At 46.6% G+C, this 15776-nt stretch overlaps 1 protein-coding gene across 2 annotated transcripts in view; it reads left to right on the top strand.

Moving 5' to 3' along the window:
- The window catches only part of SORCS3 (sortilin related VPS10 domain containing receptor 3), a 498174-nt gene that overhangs the window by 239052 nt on the left and 243346 nt on the right, over positions 1–15776 (top strand). For both annotated transcript variants that reach the window (XM_006135388.4, XM_075935518.2), the window contains exon 3: positions 1135–1234. In XM_006135388.4, the coding sequence (XP_006135450.3) occupies positions 1135–1234 (100 nt within the window). The remainder of the gene's footprint in view (positions 1–1134; positions 1235–15776) is intronic.

The raw sequence follows: 15776 nt of genomic DNA, 5'->3' as shown, positions 1-15776 counted from the left end.
GGTTCGGTCCGCCTGCTGCTCCACCGGCCTTGATAGTGGGCCTCCAGGGGGAGCATGCCCTGCAGGGCCGTGGGGGTAGGTCTCTTTCCCCCAGGTAGCCCTGGCCAATCCTGGCAGGTCCAGGGCAGGCTCGGTACACTGAGGAGGATGAAGAGGGAGAGGGGGAGAAAGGGGGCAGGGTAACATTGCCAGGGCCACCCATCCTCATGCTTCATGGCGCACGCTGAGCAGTGATCACCAGGGTCAGGAGGCCTTTTCTCCATGGCCATTAATGTAGCACAGTTAGGTGCATGGTGAGGAGTGCGCATCTTCCCCCGGAGTACCTGGCATTGGCTGCTGTGAGAGACAGGCGAGCAGCCGCCATGGGGCGTTGGTTTGCTCTGACAGGGTGAATCCTGACTTCACCAGGAAGGGGTGGGGGAGAGGAAGGGGACACAGAAAAGCACCAAACAGGGGGAAAGCATTTGAAATGCCTCCCCAGAGAGAAGGAGGAGAAAGCTGACGGAAGCAGCCCCTTTTTGCCGGTCACGAATGGGCAGCGTCGCCCCCAGCTCATCTGCTGCATCTTGTGGGATCTGCCTGACTCTCGCTACCTCACGCGGAGAAAGAAAACACCTGGCACGGGAGTCGCCCGGGGGCGACAGAGCTTGGGGGTGGCCGGATGGAGCCATGTGACCTGGACAGGAGCCCAGTCGCTACAGTTTGGATCTGGTTTGCGATCCCGTCGCTCACAAACATCTTTGCGTCCCAGGGCTTAGCTGGGGAGGTAGCTGTCTGTTTTCGACACGAGGCGCTGAGGAGGGCCCGGGGTGCTGTGTGGGGGTGAGGGTATCATTCTGAGGGGACCCTACAAACCTCAGTCCTGGTCCTCCTTTGACACCCACCTCGGCACACACTGGAATCTGGAGCGCTCCCCAGGTAGAGGCGTTTGCCTGTGTGATTCTCAGTGCAGCATGAGGAGCAGGAGATGTAGACACACTCTCACCTCAGAGGGCTCCAGGTCTCCTCTCTTTCCCCTCCTCCCCCTGGAATAAAATGGCTGGTTCAGGAACAAGAATGTGCAGCCTCAGACACCCAATGCCCCTTCCCCACCTTTGCAGAACCGTCTATTTCCTTTTTGTCTCTTCCTTGCAGGTCTACGGACTATGGCACGACCTATGAAAAGCTGAACGACAAAGTGGGGCTGAAGACGGTGCTAAGCTACCTGTATGTCAATCCTGCTAACAAGAGGAAGGTAAGGAAACACTATTGATTTGGTAGCCATAGAAACACAATTACCATGCTGGCTTCTTTCATCAAAGAATTCTGATCCTAAAGCAAAATCCAGAAGTAAATCATGAAGAATTAAGGGACATGAATCTGATCTAATTGACACTGGGGGTAACTCCATGACATTCAGTGGAATTGCTCTTGGTTTAGACAGGAGTCATGCGGATCTGAGCCAAGCCCTTAATCTCCCGCAGAAATCTAGCCTGTTGTTAGAGAAGTGAGTTAAATTTCCTTGTTTCTGACTCCTCTGCTTCTAAATAAGCTGAATTCGCACAAACCTTTGTGAGACTTTGGCCTCTGCCGATTTCAACCGCTACCTCTTCTTGCCTTATTATCAGCCTCTTTGTTATTGGAAACACTTGGTAAAAGAGATCTCCCCCTCGCATTCGACGCTGCTTCCTTTTACGCATCCTTCATTTAGCAGGGGAGCGAGAGGAAAAGATGTGACTGACACCGGTAGCTGGTTACATCATGTAAGAGGGCTGGTACACGTATGTGTGTGTGGAGAGGAGGGCTGGGATTCATGCCTTGAGTGGGGTTCGTAGGAGAGCAGGATATCACAGCGTTCAAGCCCTCTGCCCAGACTGCCCACACGCTGCAATTAGAACTGCCGCTGACTCACCGAACGCAGCCCTCGCAAGACTGCTGAATGCTCTTATATCTGAAGTCCTCATTTGGTCGGTTCCAGGAACTAGCTGAGCGCTGGCACTTTTGGCTGCCCCTGGAAGTCAGAAGGAGATTGCTCTAGCTGAATGCTTGTCTCACTACAGGCTTGGAGACAATTACATTAGATCATTTTCAAACTGCCTATCTCATGTCTCTGTCTCAATAGCTTCCCAGAGTTGTATTTTGCTATTATTCTCATTACCATTGTTTTTCCATCACTGGTCAGGCCATGGAGGTTTCGGGACGGATGTTTATTTCTCTGCCTGGAATCCTTATGGCAGGCGCATTTCTATAGCAATCAAACAGAACGACAATCCCAATATGTATAGGCAGCTTTTTTTTTTTCAATGCAGAGGCGGAAAGCTCATGAAAATCATCTTCACCCGGTCAATGTTTTGAGTGAAATGGGACCACATTGTTCATGTTTTTCTCGGAGGGGTCACCGTGTTAGTCTGGCACTTTAAAAATAACAAGTAGTCCTGTAGCACCTTAGGGTGTGTCTAGACTACAGCGTTTTGTCAACAAAAGTGGACTTTTGTCGACAAAACTAAACCTGCATCTACACTACCGCTGAGTTCTGTCGACATAACGTTGACAGAACTCAGCAGTTTTGTCAACGCTGGTAAACCTCATTTTACGAGGAATAACGCCTTTTGTTGACAGAGTTCTGTTGACAGAAGGCATTATTGCATCTAAACTGTCCTTTGCGTCTACACTGCCATGTCGACAAAGCAGCTTATTTTGTCGACAGAACTGAATGTAGTCTAGACGCTCTTTGTCGACAGAAGCTTTGTCGACAGTATCTGTCGACAAAACTTCTGTCGACAAAAGCCTGTAGTCTAGACGTACCCTTAGAGACTAACAAAAATATAGAGTCTCACGAGCTTTCATGGGCAAAACCCACTTCCTCAGATGACTGTGCTCATCTGAGAAAGTGGGTATTGCCCACGAAAGCTCTTGACACCATGTATATATTGTTGTTAGTTTCTAAGGATACGTCTACACAGCAACATTACTTTGAAATAATTAGCGTTATTTTGAAATAACTTAGTCCGCATCTACACAGCAGGCAGTTATTTTGAAATAATGTCAAAATACTGCCAAACTGCCAGACATCTTACTCCCCTCCTGTAACCCTCATTGTACGAGGAGTAGGGGAAGTCGGAGGAAGAGTGCTCTGTTTCGAAATAAGTGCCGTGTAGATGCTCCCAATTTCAAAATAAGCTATTTTGAAATAAGCTATGCAATTGACGAAGCTCAATTTACGGAGCTTATTTCGAGTTAAGCCCTGCTGTGTAGACACACCCTAAAGTGCTATAGGACTACTCGTTGTTTGTACAGATTTTGTCACTGCTTGACTCCACAAAGTCCCATCTGTTGTCCTGGAAGGAGTCATTTTCAAGGGTCCAAAGGAAAAATGACAACTGGCTTCCTTACGAGATTTAGAATCCTAGAAATACTTGAACTGGAAGGCACCTCCAGAGATCATTAAGTCCAGTGCCCTGCCCTCATGGCAGGACCAAGCACTGCCTATCTAATCTGCTCTTAAATATCTCCAGTGATGGAGATTCCACAGCCTCTCTAGGCAAGTTATTCCAGTGTTTAACCACCCTGACAGTTAGGAAGTTTCTCCTAATGTCCAACCTAAACCTCCCTTTCTGCAGTTTAAGCCCATTGCTTCTTGTCCTATCCTCAGAGGCCAAGGAGAACAATTTTCCCCCGCTCCTCCCTGTGGCACCTTTTTAAATACCTGAAAACTGTTATCATGTCCTCTCTCAGTCTTCTCTTTTCCAAACTAAACAAGCCCAATTCTTTCAGCCTCCCTCATAGCTCATGTTTTCTAGGCCTTTAATCATTTTTTGTTGCTCATCTCTGGACCTTCTCCAATTTCTCCACATCTTTCTTGAAATGTGGTGCCCAGAACTGGACACAGTACTCCAACTGAGGCCTAATCAGTGCAAAGTAGAGCAGAAGAATGACTTCTTGTGTCTTGCTCTCAACACTCCTGTTAATGCATCCTGGAATCATGTTTGCTTTTTTTGCAACAGTGTCACACTGTTGACTCATATTTAGCGTGTGGTCCACTATGACCCCTAGATCCCTTTCTGCCTTGCTCCTTCCTAGACAGTCGCTTCCCATTCTGTATGTGTGAATTGAAACCCCATAAACAATTGAAACCCCATAAGCATCATATAAGGTTGATTCAAAGCTGTTTGGTGGGCTCTAGTGCATAGGGTTGATATGGAGGCAGGCTGAGGGTATTGGATGAAATTCTCTATCCTGTGTTAGCAGCTCAAAAGAGAGGCTTGCCAGAGGAGGCTGTGAAGGCTAGGACTATAACAGAGTTTAAAGAGAATCTAGATAATTTCATGGAGGTTAGGTCCATAAAAGGCTATTAGCCAGGGGATAGAAATGGTGTCCTTGGCCTCTGTCTGTCAGAGGCTGGAGAGGGATGGCAGGAGACAAATTGCTTGATCATTGTCTTCGGTCCACCCCTCTGGGGCACCTGGCGCTGGCCACTGTTGGCAGACAGGCTACTGGGCTAGATGGACCTTTGGTCTGACCCAGTACAGCCATTCTTATGTTTTTATGTATGATCACACAATGATCTCTTCATGCCTTCAATTCTACGGCTCTCTGATGCAAAGAGGAGTGCTGATACTGGCTCATTCCGTTTCCAGAACCACTTTCCCCACCTAAGTTCTGAAGCAAGGTATCAGGCTGCAAATACAGTTGACTTTGCCTATTAGTAACCACTTATTTCCCAGAAAAAAAAAAGCAGTTTCCAGTGAGCAGACGACTTCCAGTGAGCACAGAGCAATGATATGGGACAGGAGCTGAGCCACCGTGTATTAAGCTGCAGCTTGGTACAGTGTTGAAACATAAAATGGAAAAAAAAAAAGCACAATGAAAACCTGCTGTAAGGAATAGAGCAAGTTTAGACCTCTGTATGCTGTGCTGTATGTCCTTTAGGACAGGATGCAAAGAAGAACAGCCCCTATCCAATTGAAACCGCAAGGAGTGGGTAGTGTCACCCAAGAAAGGACTAAACCAGCGGTTTTCATCCTTTTGTCTCATGTCTTATTTGGGGTCGTGAAGGAATTTTCCTCCAGGGTAGATTGGCAGAAGCCCTGGAGGTTTTTCGCCGTCCTCTGTAGCATGGGGTACAGATCACAGCTGGAGGATTCTCTGCATCTTGGGGGTCTTCAAACTATTTGAAGGCTTCAGTATCTGAGACATAGGTGAGAGTATTATTCTAGGAGGGGCTGGGTGAGATTCTGTGGCCTGCATTGTGCAGGGGGTCAGACTAGATGATCATAATGGTCCCTTCTGACGTTAAAGTCTATGAGTCTAAGAGACCCAGTTGAAGAAAATTGTTGGTGTCCGCAACCCAGCATAATTTGCCTACGGTGTGGGCGCTGGGGTGGGGCTGAGGAGAAGGGCTTCAGCTTTGGGGGCAATTGTGTGACACAGCGTGAAGCGGCACACCATTTTCGGATAGTGTTTATGTATTACAAAGCCCCTCTAGCCATCACGTAGCTGCTTGGGGCCCTGGGATGTGCCGATCTCATAATGCTGTGACATGTCACCTCTCTTAATGCCCCACATGATGGGTCTTGAGACATCCGCCTTCTCGGCTCCTCGCCTTTGCTTAGCTCACCTACAGCCTCCAGAGCCCTACCTTGATCAGCGAGAGATGGTCTCCGTGTTTGGAAGCCATGACACGCAACAGAAGGCCTAGGCTGCACGAGTTCAGAGCCAGCAAACTGATTCGAGGGAGGAGCTTGCTTCTAGCAAACTTGTTGATAGACAGCATGCCTGTGGGCAAGAGCCACTTCCTGTTAACAGCAATCCCATTGTTTGGAATCAGCTGCCAGCAAAACGTTGCGAGTAAGGAAAAGTTGCTCATACTGAGGTTGCCATTAAGCAGAATCTATCCACTGTAGTACGTCATCAGAGTCATCTCATTGGCTAATTGCAGCCTGGGGACACAACACTGCTTCCCAGCGCCTGTTGTAACCCTTCTGGCTTTACAGTTTAGTCCAGCGGTTTTCAAACTAGGGGACACGACCCAGCACTGGGGGGTGGAATGTCGGGCGCTGGGTCTTGGAGCTGCAGGGGGATCAGGTGAGCAGTGGGGATGCTAAGGCAGCTCCCTGCCTGTCCCAGCACCGCAAACTGCACTGTGCCCCAGAAGTGGGCAGCAACAGGTCTGGCTCCTGGGGAGGTGTGCGTGGGGGGGAAACGCACAGGGCTTCATGCACTGCCCCTGCCCTGAGCACTAGCTCTGCACTCCCATTGGCTGGGAAGCTGCTGGCGGCTGCTTGTGGGGGCAGCATGGTCTGCGGTATCAGGAGAGGCAGGAAGCTGCCTTAGCCCCCCTACTGCACCGCTGAGTGGGAGCCACTTGAGATAATCCCCTCCTGCCCCAGCCCTGCCCCATCCCCACAGCCAGAGCCTCCTCCTGCACCCCAAAGCTCTCAGCCTCAGCTTCATCCCGGAGCCCACCCTCTAGTCAATTTATATTGGGTTGCGGGCACCAACAATTTCCTTCAGCAGGGTCACGAGAAAAAAAAAAGTTTGAAAACCTTCTTAGGTGAACCCATCCGCTCCTTGCTGTTTCAATTGGATAGGGGTTCCCTCTTCTTTGCGTCCTGTCCGACACTGTAGTCAGTGTTGCTGCACACCGTCACACATCGGCCTTGTGTCGACCCCAGATTGGCTCCCTATGGGTGGAAGGTAAAATGATTCCTACGTACCAACTGGTCGAGTGCTTGGAGACTCTCATTCGCGCTGTTCGATTGCCTTGGGTTTGTCTTTCGCCAGGATGAGACTCGCCCTCCCCTTTGCCTTGTTTAAGGACGAGAGTGTGATGAATACGTATTCCAGAGCAGACCCAAGTACTCAGATTGCAAACTGCTCTGGGCAGAGAGCATTTTTATTTGTTGTTAAACGTTCCTATGATACCCAGCACAACTGGGGACTTGCCTCTGACGGGGGGCTGCTGTGCGCGACCGCAAGATGCGTAATAAATCACCATAATGAAGTGCTAGATAAATAAATCACACACCTGTGGAGAAGGGTATTGTATTTCATCTCTGAAAACACAGCCGTAACCATTTGAGCTATAGGCAATGACTTCCCATGTGCATTAGAAGTAAATCTCATGGCCTCTTTGTTTGCTAGACACTGGAGGGTCACGTGAACGCTCTTTTTCTCTCTCCGTTCCCAGACGAAATGGTTTTACAGTGTGCCCGAGTTGCTTCCTGAGTTTGAACCTGCCCACTTCCCGGTCCGACTGAGATGCTTACCGTTTCTGTGGACCATTGATTAGTTTGCACACTGTTGCTGAAGCTGTTGGCTCATTAGTGCTTAGGCGATTAACAGTTACATAGAGGAGGAGAAAAGTGCTACCTATATCCAGCCCTAATTGATTTACTAGGGAGAAGGATAATTACTTCTCAGCTGCCCTGTAGAACTGCAGTGGGAATTACCTGTCACATTCCTTTGAAGCCTAAAAAGATTTGTGTTGCGCTGCTAACTAGGAATTACGCATTCAGCTAAATGCCCGTGAGATAAACACCACAATATTAGCCGAATTGGCAATGTATCTCGGGGCTCAACCAAAGTACAAGGCAAGAAGATTGGATTCCCTGGTTTTGGGAGTCTTATGGCAAGTCATTGAACTCATCTGCATTATCCCATTGTGTCTGGAGCGGCAATGAGACCCGTTCCCTTTGTCACCATGGAATTCCAGGTGGCTGTGATGCACAGCCATGGACAGCTGTGAAGTGCTCTCTAACGACATCTTTCTCGCATAATTATCATTTCCAGTCATGATGGGGAGCCAAAGTGCCTATTGCTGTGAGATTTTCACCCCCTGTTAAGAGGCTGTAATCAGCAGAACACGTTCTAGGACACATCCCTCACTTCTGTGCATACACCCACCCCGCTATTTGCATGAGAGCTTGCAACAGGGGGGCGTCTGGCTCTGTGTCAATTACCTACCTCCAGGTTGCAACGCACCTCATGACTCTGATCAATTTCAGAGAGAGAATTATCCCACAGACGCCTTTGCTGCAGATGAATATGATTCAAAGGCAAAACAGGGTGAGAAAACAAAGGTTTTCTTTCCTCTCGGAGGGCACTGACCCCTTGGATTTTCTGTTCCCTGGACCCATCCTTAGAGAGATGGCAAAAGGCTGCAATATTCTCTGTGGATATTCTCTCTCTTGGGCAGCAGGACTGCCAGTTCTGCATTGATCTGTGTGTGTGTGTGTGTGTGTGTGTGTGTTGGATTCTGGGCTGTAGTTACACATTATTATAGGATGATGCTGCAGTGTGGGAACAGGGGTGGCAGTTGTTTAGTCTGTCTGATGCAGTGCACAGGGGGAAAAAGTTGCCATCTGTGTTACAGACCTTGACACTGTCGCATCTGAGCCAGGGACGTCGGGCCCGACCTTTCACTGGAGTAAACTGGAGAAGCTCTATTGACTTGAGGGGGGTCCTGCCACTTTACAAAGGCTGCTCTTTGATGTGCATGTGTGCGTGGGGCAGAATCAAAGGCTGGGAGGCAGGAGAGTTTGTGGTTGGGAAGTAGAAATGGAAGGACAGGTGTGTGGCGGGGGCAGCAGGAGGAATTGGTCTGTGCGGGGACAGAATTGTTGTGGAGTGTAGAATTCAATGATCTGTTTCCAAATAAAAATTCTACTTGGGGTTTGTTTTTTTGTTTGTTCCCACACATTTTTGCCTGCTGGCCGGGGCTTTCTGTGTGTAGGGATCAACAGCTAGGGCTAGAGAAGGTTGAAAGGCTAAGTATGAAGAAGCAATTATGTGCATGCAAGAACATGCACTAGAAAGGAGGTGAGGGGCTGAAATCCAATGGTTATGTGGTCAGAGCCAGTCTCAGGGACGGGTGAGCCGGGGCTGCCATTTTCAAGGGGCCGCAGACAGAGCCAGTCTTAGGAGCAGGCCTGACCTCCCAAATCCTCCCCCCAGGTTCCCTGGTTACTCCCTTACTCCCCCTCCTTTTTTTTTTTTGCTCGACAAATTTTACCTGGTGTTTATTTTTTCTTGACAAATTTTTGTCTGGTATTTTTTTAAAATCATCTGGCTACCGTATGGGCAAGCTGGATGGTCTCCTGAGGCTGCCAATTGGTTAGGACCAGCACTGTATATGGTATAAAGGAGGGATGGAATGTAAGGAACACTGCAACATTTTTCTTGGGGTGCAGCTAGAGAATTCCTAGGAGCTGTGTGGAAATATAACCCCAATTGCTTGTGGGGTGACCGTTCCGCTCTTGGCTTTTGCCCCTCTCTGTGCAGCATTATGGGAGATGTAGTCTGTCCTGAAAACCCCCCACACAGAGGAGTGAGCCTAAGGGACCCGAACTACAACTCCCATGAGGCACCCAGGCACTGTTTTGAATCAAAATATTCTGGGTTTTCAAGTGTTCCATTTCTTTCAACAAAATAAAAACATTTTCCCTGTAACGTGGACTGATCTTGTGAGAAATTTCCTTTCACTAAAAACCCAGATTGCTATTGAAAAGGCCGAGAGGAAGAACTTTCCACCAGCTCTGACCCATGGGATTTCAGTAGAGATAGGTTAGAGGGAGAAATGGAAAAAAAAAACCCCAAACCAATGATAGCAAATAGTCAGATCAGAAGTGAATAAACCTGAGGTCCTGATTACTCAGGTCTATTTCATATTCCACTGTATCCTACTAAAAGTGGGGGTGATAATTACGCTGTTCTGGCTGAATTCCATTTATGCAACACCTTGAATGATCCTTACAATAGGACACCGTTTTCTTCTCCAGCTCTTGTCCTGAGGGCTCAGGCTACATCTAGACTGCAGGCTTCTTTCAGAAGTAGCTTTTCCAGGAGAGATCTTCCGGAAAACTTCTTTTGAAAGAGAGCATCCACACAGCAAAAAGCACCCGGGAAAAAAAATCTGCTTTTTTGAAAGATTGCGTTCACACTGATTGGACGCTATCTCACATTTAAGTTGTGATTACTGTGGATGGAGTGGTCACCAGGGCACCTGTGCTTTTTCCTGGAGGCCTCTTCTTTCGAAAAATCACTCTCTTACGTGTCCACACATGCCTTTTTCTGGAAAAACTATAGTGTAGACATACCCTCAAGTGGCACCTAGTAGGAGGACAGACACTCTGCACCCAAGGAAATTTTACCAGGTGACATTTACTCAGCTGTGATGTTCAAAATGATGGTTATCCTAAAGTGATCCTTTTAACAGAATTCCAGCTTGAGAGGTATTATTGATACTAAGCCTGTCTAGCAAAGTAACATGATTTAAAAAAAAAAAAAACCCACACAACAACAAGAGCAACCTAACGGACGAAGGAAATAGAAACACCTGGGATTAAAACAACACTGGCACCCAGTCTAAAACATAGATAGAATTCCCGAACCATGCTGAAGGTCTTAGGAAAGTTTTTTAGCCTAATTCTTTGGTGGCCGTCAAGACGAGGTGGATGAACTTTCCATAGCACTGGGGCAGTCGAGGAAAAGATAACATCTCTCCTGCCCTACAAATTTTTGGGTCTCACAGCCCCATCCTGTCAGACCCCAAAACACTTGCTTGTATTTAGGAAGACAGAAGCCCAGAAAGTTGCCACTGACTAAATGTAGGTTATTTTTTTAACCCACTACTGAAATGCAGCCATCTTGGATGGACTAAGATATTTTTTAAACAGCTAGCACGCAGCAACATTGAGCACAGCGCTTTAGAGTAATCGATGAAGCAGAATACTGTTACCATATGTGATGAAAACTTCGGAAATTTTTTTAGGGAGGTGGAGAAGATAGGTACCCCCCTGGGATTTGTCCACAGTGCTAACAATTCTCTTCTGTTAGCAGGGGAAGGAGACCTTAAAGGATGGAGCTGAACTTCAGTTTTATGGCTCCTTCCTTTCTTACATCGGAAACTCTTTGGCACAGACACCGTCTTTCTCTTTGGGCATGTTTCAGCCCCTATCCCAGCAGGGAGTTCGGATCACTGACTGGAGCATCTAGGTCTGACTGCAATACGAATAATGCAGAACAACCCCCCACATCTGAACCCCGCACTATCTCCAGGGGGAATTCCATGGGCTGCCCCGTCCCAGCTACGGTTCCAAATGCCCACTCTGCACTCGCTGACCTGGCCCGAAATTTGCTGCCATCCCTTGCCAGCACACCCATTAGTCATTTACGATCTGTTCGCTTTTCTGACATTTGCTTCCCGTGCCGTCGGTGGGGAGCTGAGCTCTGCAGCACCCAAAAGCCCTTTGGCAGCTGGAAGCTTTCTTTGACCCCTTTTTTTTTCCTGATTACATTGACACTGTGATAAACCGTGTGGGCCAGGAACGGACACAGGCTGATCTGGAAGAGAACGTATTTATAACAGAAAGGCAATGGGGAAGTGAGAGCCACGGGGAAGGAATAATAGAACCATTTCTTTCCCTGTCTTTTATTTCTAATCTTTTTTCCTTTGGCCCGATGAAATACATTTACCGAATGGCCCATGGCTGTGCAGCCACTCTGAAAGGGAGGTTACATTACTGGGGATCCAAATTGAGTTGTCATCCTCCTTCTGTGCACCCCTCTTCTGCGCCCATCACTCTCCCTGGGACGTTCCTTTGTGCTGCAGTGCTCTGAAAACAAGTGTGTCTCTGGTAAGAGCCTCGGGGCCATTGTTGTAGCATGGCAATTGCAGCTTTAATGTGGTCAGCTGAGGGCAGCCCCTTCCTCTATCCTGATAATAATGGCTCTAGAAGCCCTGCCAGAGACCAGAGCCCCCTTGTACATTATCGGCAAGGACCCTGCTGCCGTGCACGAGGAGTTCCCTACTGCACATTGCTCAGACAGGCACGGTGCAGAGGTCCGTATGGCCTGTGCGTGCACGCCAGGCCGGAGCAGGGTCGCTTTACACCCCGGCTTGCCACACATTAAATCTTGGTTTGGACAAGCCCCGACATTGGGAGAAAGAAAGTGATGTTACCCTCCCTTTACAGGTGGGCAAGTGAGGCGTAATGAAGGGACAGGCCCTAGGCCACATAAGGAGGCTGTGGTAGAGCTGGGGACAACACTCAGATGTGTTGAGTCTTAACCACCGGAGTAGCCTTCTTTCTTCAAGCATTGCTCTTTTCGGGTCCAACCCGGCAAACACTTCAGCGCATGATTCACTTGAGTCACACCGGCTACGGCGACACGTAAACTAACAGGCGTGAGATAGGTCGATGGCATTTTTACCTGTGTCCACTGGAGATTGACTATGTCCCTCAGGGGAGTAGGTTTTTCACAGCCCTGAGTGATGTAGCTGGGTTGGCCTAATGTTTTAGTCTTGACCTGGCTTTCTAGGCTCGAGGAACAGACCCTGAGCTTGTAAAATAGTAGCTGGAGCAGGAGCCTGGAGGGAATCCAGGCCTCCTGACATCTCTTCCCAGCCTCTTGCTTCGTGAGCGAGGGCAAGTCATTTTTCAGCCCAGATCCCCACTGGGATTGAGGGACTGAAATCAAGGGAAATTGGGGACCCCAGTCTCCTTCAAGATTTGAGCCACCATCTCTCTCTGCCTTCGTTTGACTTTCTGGATGCGAGATACAGCTTCTTTGCCTGACCAGAGTTTGGGGTAGCCTGCATTCTTTGCTGTTGGTTCAAGGCCCTCAGATGGAAGCTGCTGTGTAAAGCCAAAGCAGTACAGTTACTAGAACTCTTTCTTAAACCATGGACTTCTTTATAGTACCCCTTAAATCACTTTGTTTTTGTTATTATGTTATATTAACAAATGCTTTAATCTTTTTTTTTTGGTAAATTAGGCCTTGGAGATTAAATTCATTACTAGTTGTAATACGCTTTTGAGATTCTTGGATGGAAGGCGTACACAACTGATAAATAAGTAATAGCAATATTTTAGAAGTGGTAAGCATTGTTTATCATTATTGAAATAACATCTGCTTTTCTGTTGCTTCATCAGTTCTATTTTATTCCATCCCAGTGCTTTCTTGGGACCTCCTTAATTCCTGGTCTCTGGCCTCATTTCTCTCTCGGAAGTAGATTTTAATTTTGCGCCATTTAATCCCCCATAAAGCACTGAGAGCTGTGACAGTGGATTCGTACAATAGAGAGGTTCTCCTTTGTGCATCCGTTATCCTATATACCTGGACTAGGCATTGTTCACACAGATCCCTGTGCAGGTTTGGTACTCCCAAGTTAGTGTGGTAACTTAACCCCGAATTTCCATCCTCCCCAAACCGGTCATTGTAACCCCAGAGCTGCGAGAGATGCCAGAGTGGGGTATTACTTGGCATACGTTAATCACCAAATTATCATAGCATCTTTCTCGGAAGAAAAACAATATTCAAAGTCAGTCACTTCCTTTTGTTTTTATTTTTAATCCTATTTAACAACATTTTAACACCCGCGAGTTCCGGGGTGAGAAAAGCCCCGTTCGTAAGTGCGGATCCGACATAAGTCGGATCCGCGTTAACTCGGGGACTGCCTGTATATGTATGTAGAGAGAAGTGTGTTTTTGCATGTACATAACACAAAATTCCATTGCAAGAACATTTATGGATGCAAAGTGAAGTCCTTGGTAATTAGGAATACCCAGAATCACGGTTGTTGGCACACCCTTAATTCAGCCTGCTTGTGCATATGCATTGTGATCATCTTATATTACATGAGCACATGGTATTTTTCCGTAGGACCCCTACCTGATTCAGTGCACAAGATAAGAGTGATCATTGAAAGAGCAGCTATTCAGTATTTTTTCCTTATCCTCTTTGTTCAATATTCTGACCCTGACCTCATTTACTGAATACTAGGCAAGAACTAAGAAATACCATATGGCATCAGACCATAAGTCCGCCTAGCCCAGTATCCTGTCCTCCAGCAGTGGCCAATGCCAGGTGTTTTAACAGGAAGGAACAGAAAAGGTGATCAAGCCCATTCCCAACTTCTGCCAATCAGAGGCTAGGTGCTCCATCCCTACCCATCCTGGCCAATAATTATTGATGGGTCCTAGGCTCCATGAATTTAACTAGTTCTTTTTTGAACTCTGTTATAGTCTTGTCCTTCACAACATCTGGAAAAGAATTCTGCAAGTTGACTGCATGCTGTGAAGAAATACTTCCTCTTGTTTGTTTGAAACCTGCTGCTTATTAATCTTACTGTGTGACCCCTAGTTCTCGTGTTATGTGATGAAGTAAATAACACTTTCTTATTCACTTTCTCTATACCAGTCATGATTTTATAGACCCATATCCCCTGTTAGTCGTCTCTTTTCCGAGATGTAAAGTCTCAGTCTTTTTAATCTCTCTATACAGAAGCTGTTCCCTACTCCTAATCATTTTATTGACTGAATACTCACACAGTATTCAAAATGTGAGTGTATCATGGATTTATATAGAGGCATTATGATATTTTCTGCCTTATCTATCCCTTTCCTAATGGTTTTTAACACAGTCAGCATTTTGACTGCTGCTGCACATTGGGAGGATGTTTTCAGAGAACTTTCCACAAACGTCTCCAAGATCTTTTTTGAGTGGTAACAGCTAATGTAAATTCCAACATTTTATATGTATAGTTGGTATTATGTTTTCCAATGTGCATTACTTTGTATTTATCAACAGTGAATTTCATCTGACATTTTTTTTGCCAAGTTTTGCGAGATCCCTTTATAGCTCTTCACAGTTTGCTTCAGTTCTCACTATCTTGAGTAATTTTATATCGTGCACATTTTTGCCACTTTGCTGTTTACCCCTTTTTTTTCAAATCGTTTATGAAAATATTGAACAGTTCTGGGTTCCGTAAAGATAACTAAGAGACACCACTATTTAGTTGTCTCCTGTCTAAAAACTGACCATTTATTCCTTTCTTTGATTACTACGCCATGAGAGGGCCTTTCTTCTTATTGGATGACTGCTTTCTTTGCTTAAGAGTCCTTGGTGAGGGACTTTGTCAAGGGATTTCTCAGTGTCTAAGTACATTATATCCAATTGATCACCCTGGTCCATGTGTTTGTTGAAATCTCTCAAAGAATTACAGTACAGTAGACTTCCAATAATATGGAACCTTTGGGACCTAGGTGGTGCTGGATTATCGGATATGCTGGACTATCAGGAGGTACTATCAGATGGATATAAGATACTATAAGATATATATACAGTACAGGAGGTACTCCTGTGTTTTTAAACACTTTTTATTGTAGCACAAGCACTGTCCAGTGTTGCACAATGCCAGTGGCAGACTGACTCAGTTCCATCTGGTTTCGCTCGGTTCAGCTGCTCCCGCTGCTGCCTTGTGACTTCTTTTTTGCCGAAGCTCACTCACTAGTCTCTTACCATTTTGATGCTGGACTATCAGGAGTGCTGTACAATGGGATGCCGGACTATTGGAGTTTTACTGTAGATTGGTGAGGCATGATTTCGCTTTACAAAAAAAGAAAGAGAGTTCCCCAGCAAATCGTGTTCATCTTCATGTCTGACAATTCTGTTCTTTGGGATAGTCTACTCCAATGTACGTGGCACTGAAGTTATGTTTCCTGGCTTGTAATTGCCAGGATCACCTCTAAAGCCTTTTCTAAAAATTGGCATCAGCAAATTAGTTTTTCTCTAGTCATTTGGTACAGAAGCTGATTTAAATGATGGGTTTCATACCACAATTAGTAGTTGTGCAATTTCACATTTGAGTTCCTTCAGTACTCTTGGGGGAATATCATCTGCTCTTGGTAATTTATTACTGTTTCATTTATCATTTTGTTCCAAAACCTCCTATAATTACACATCAGTCTGGGGCAGTTCCTCAGATTTGACACCTAAAATGTGTGTCTCAGGTT

Source organism: Pelodiscus sinensis, chromosome 8 (assembly GCF_052426305.1).
Source record: "Pelodiscus sinensis isolate ZL-2025 chromosome 8, ASM5242630v1, whole genome shotgun sequence".
Lineage (NCBI taxonomy): Eukaryota > Metazoa > Chordata > Testudines > Trionychidae > Pelodiscus > Pelodiscus sinensis.
This window is presented reverse-complemented; position numbering and strand designations above follow the sequence as displayed.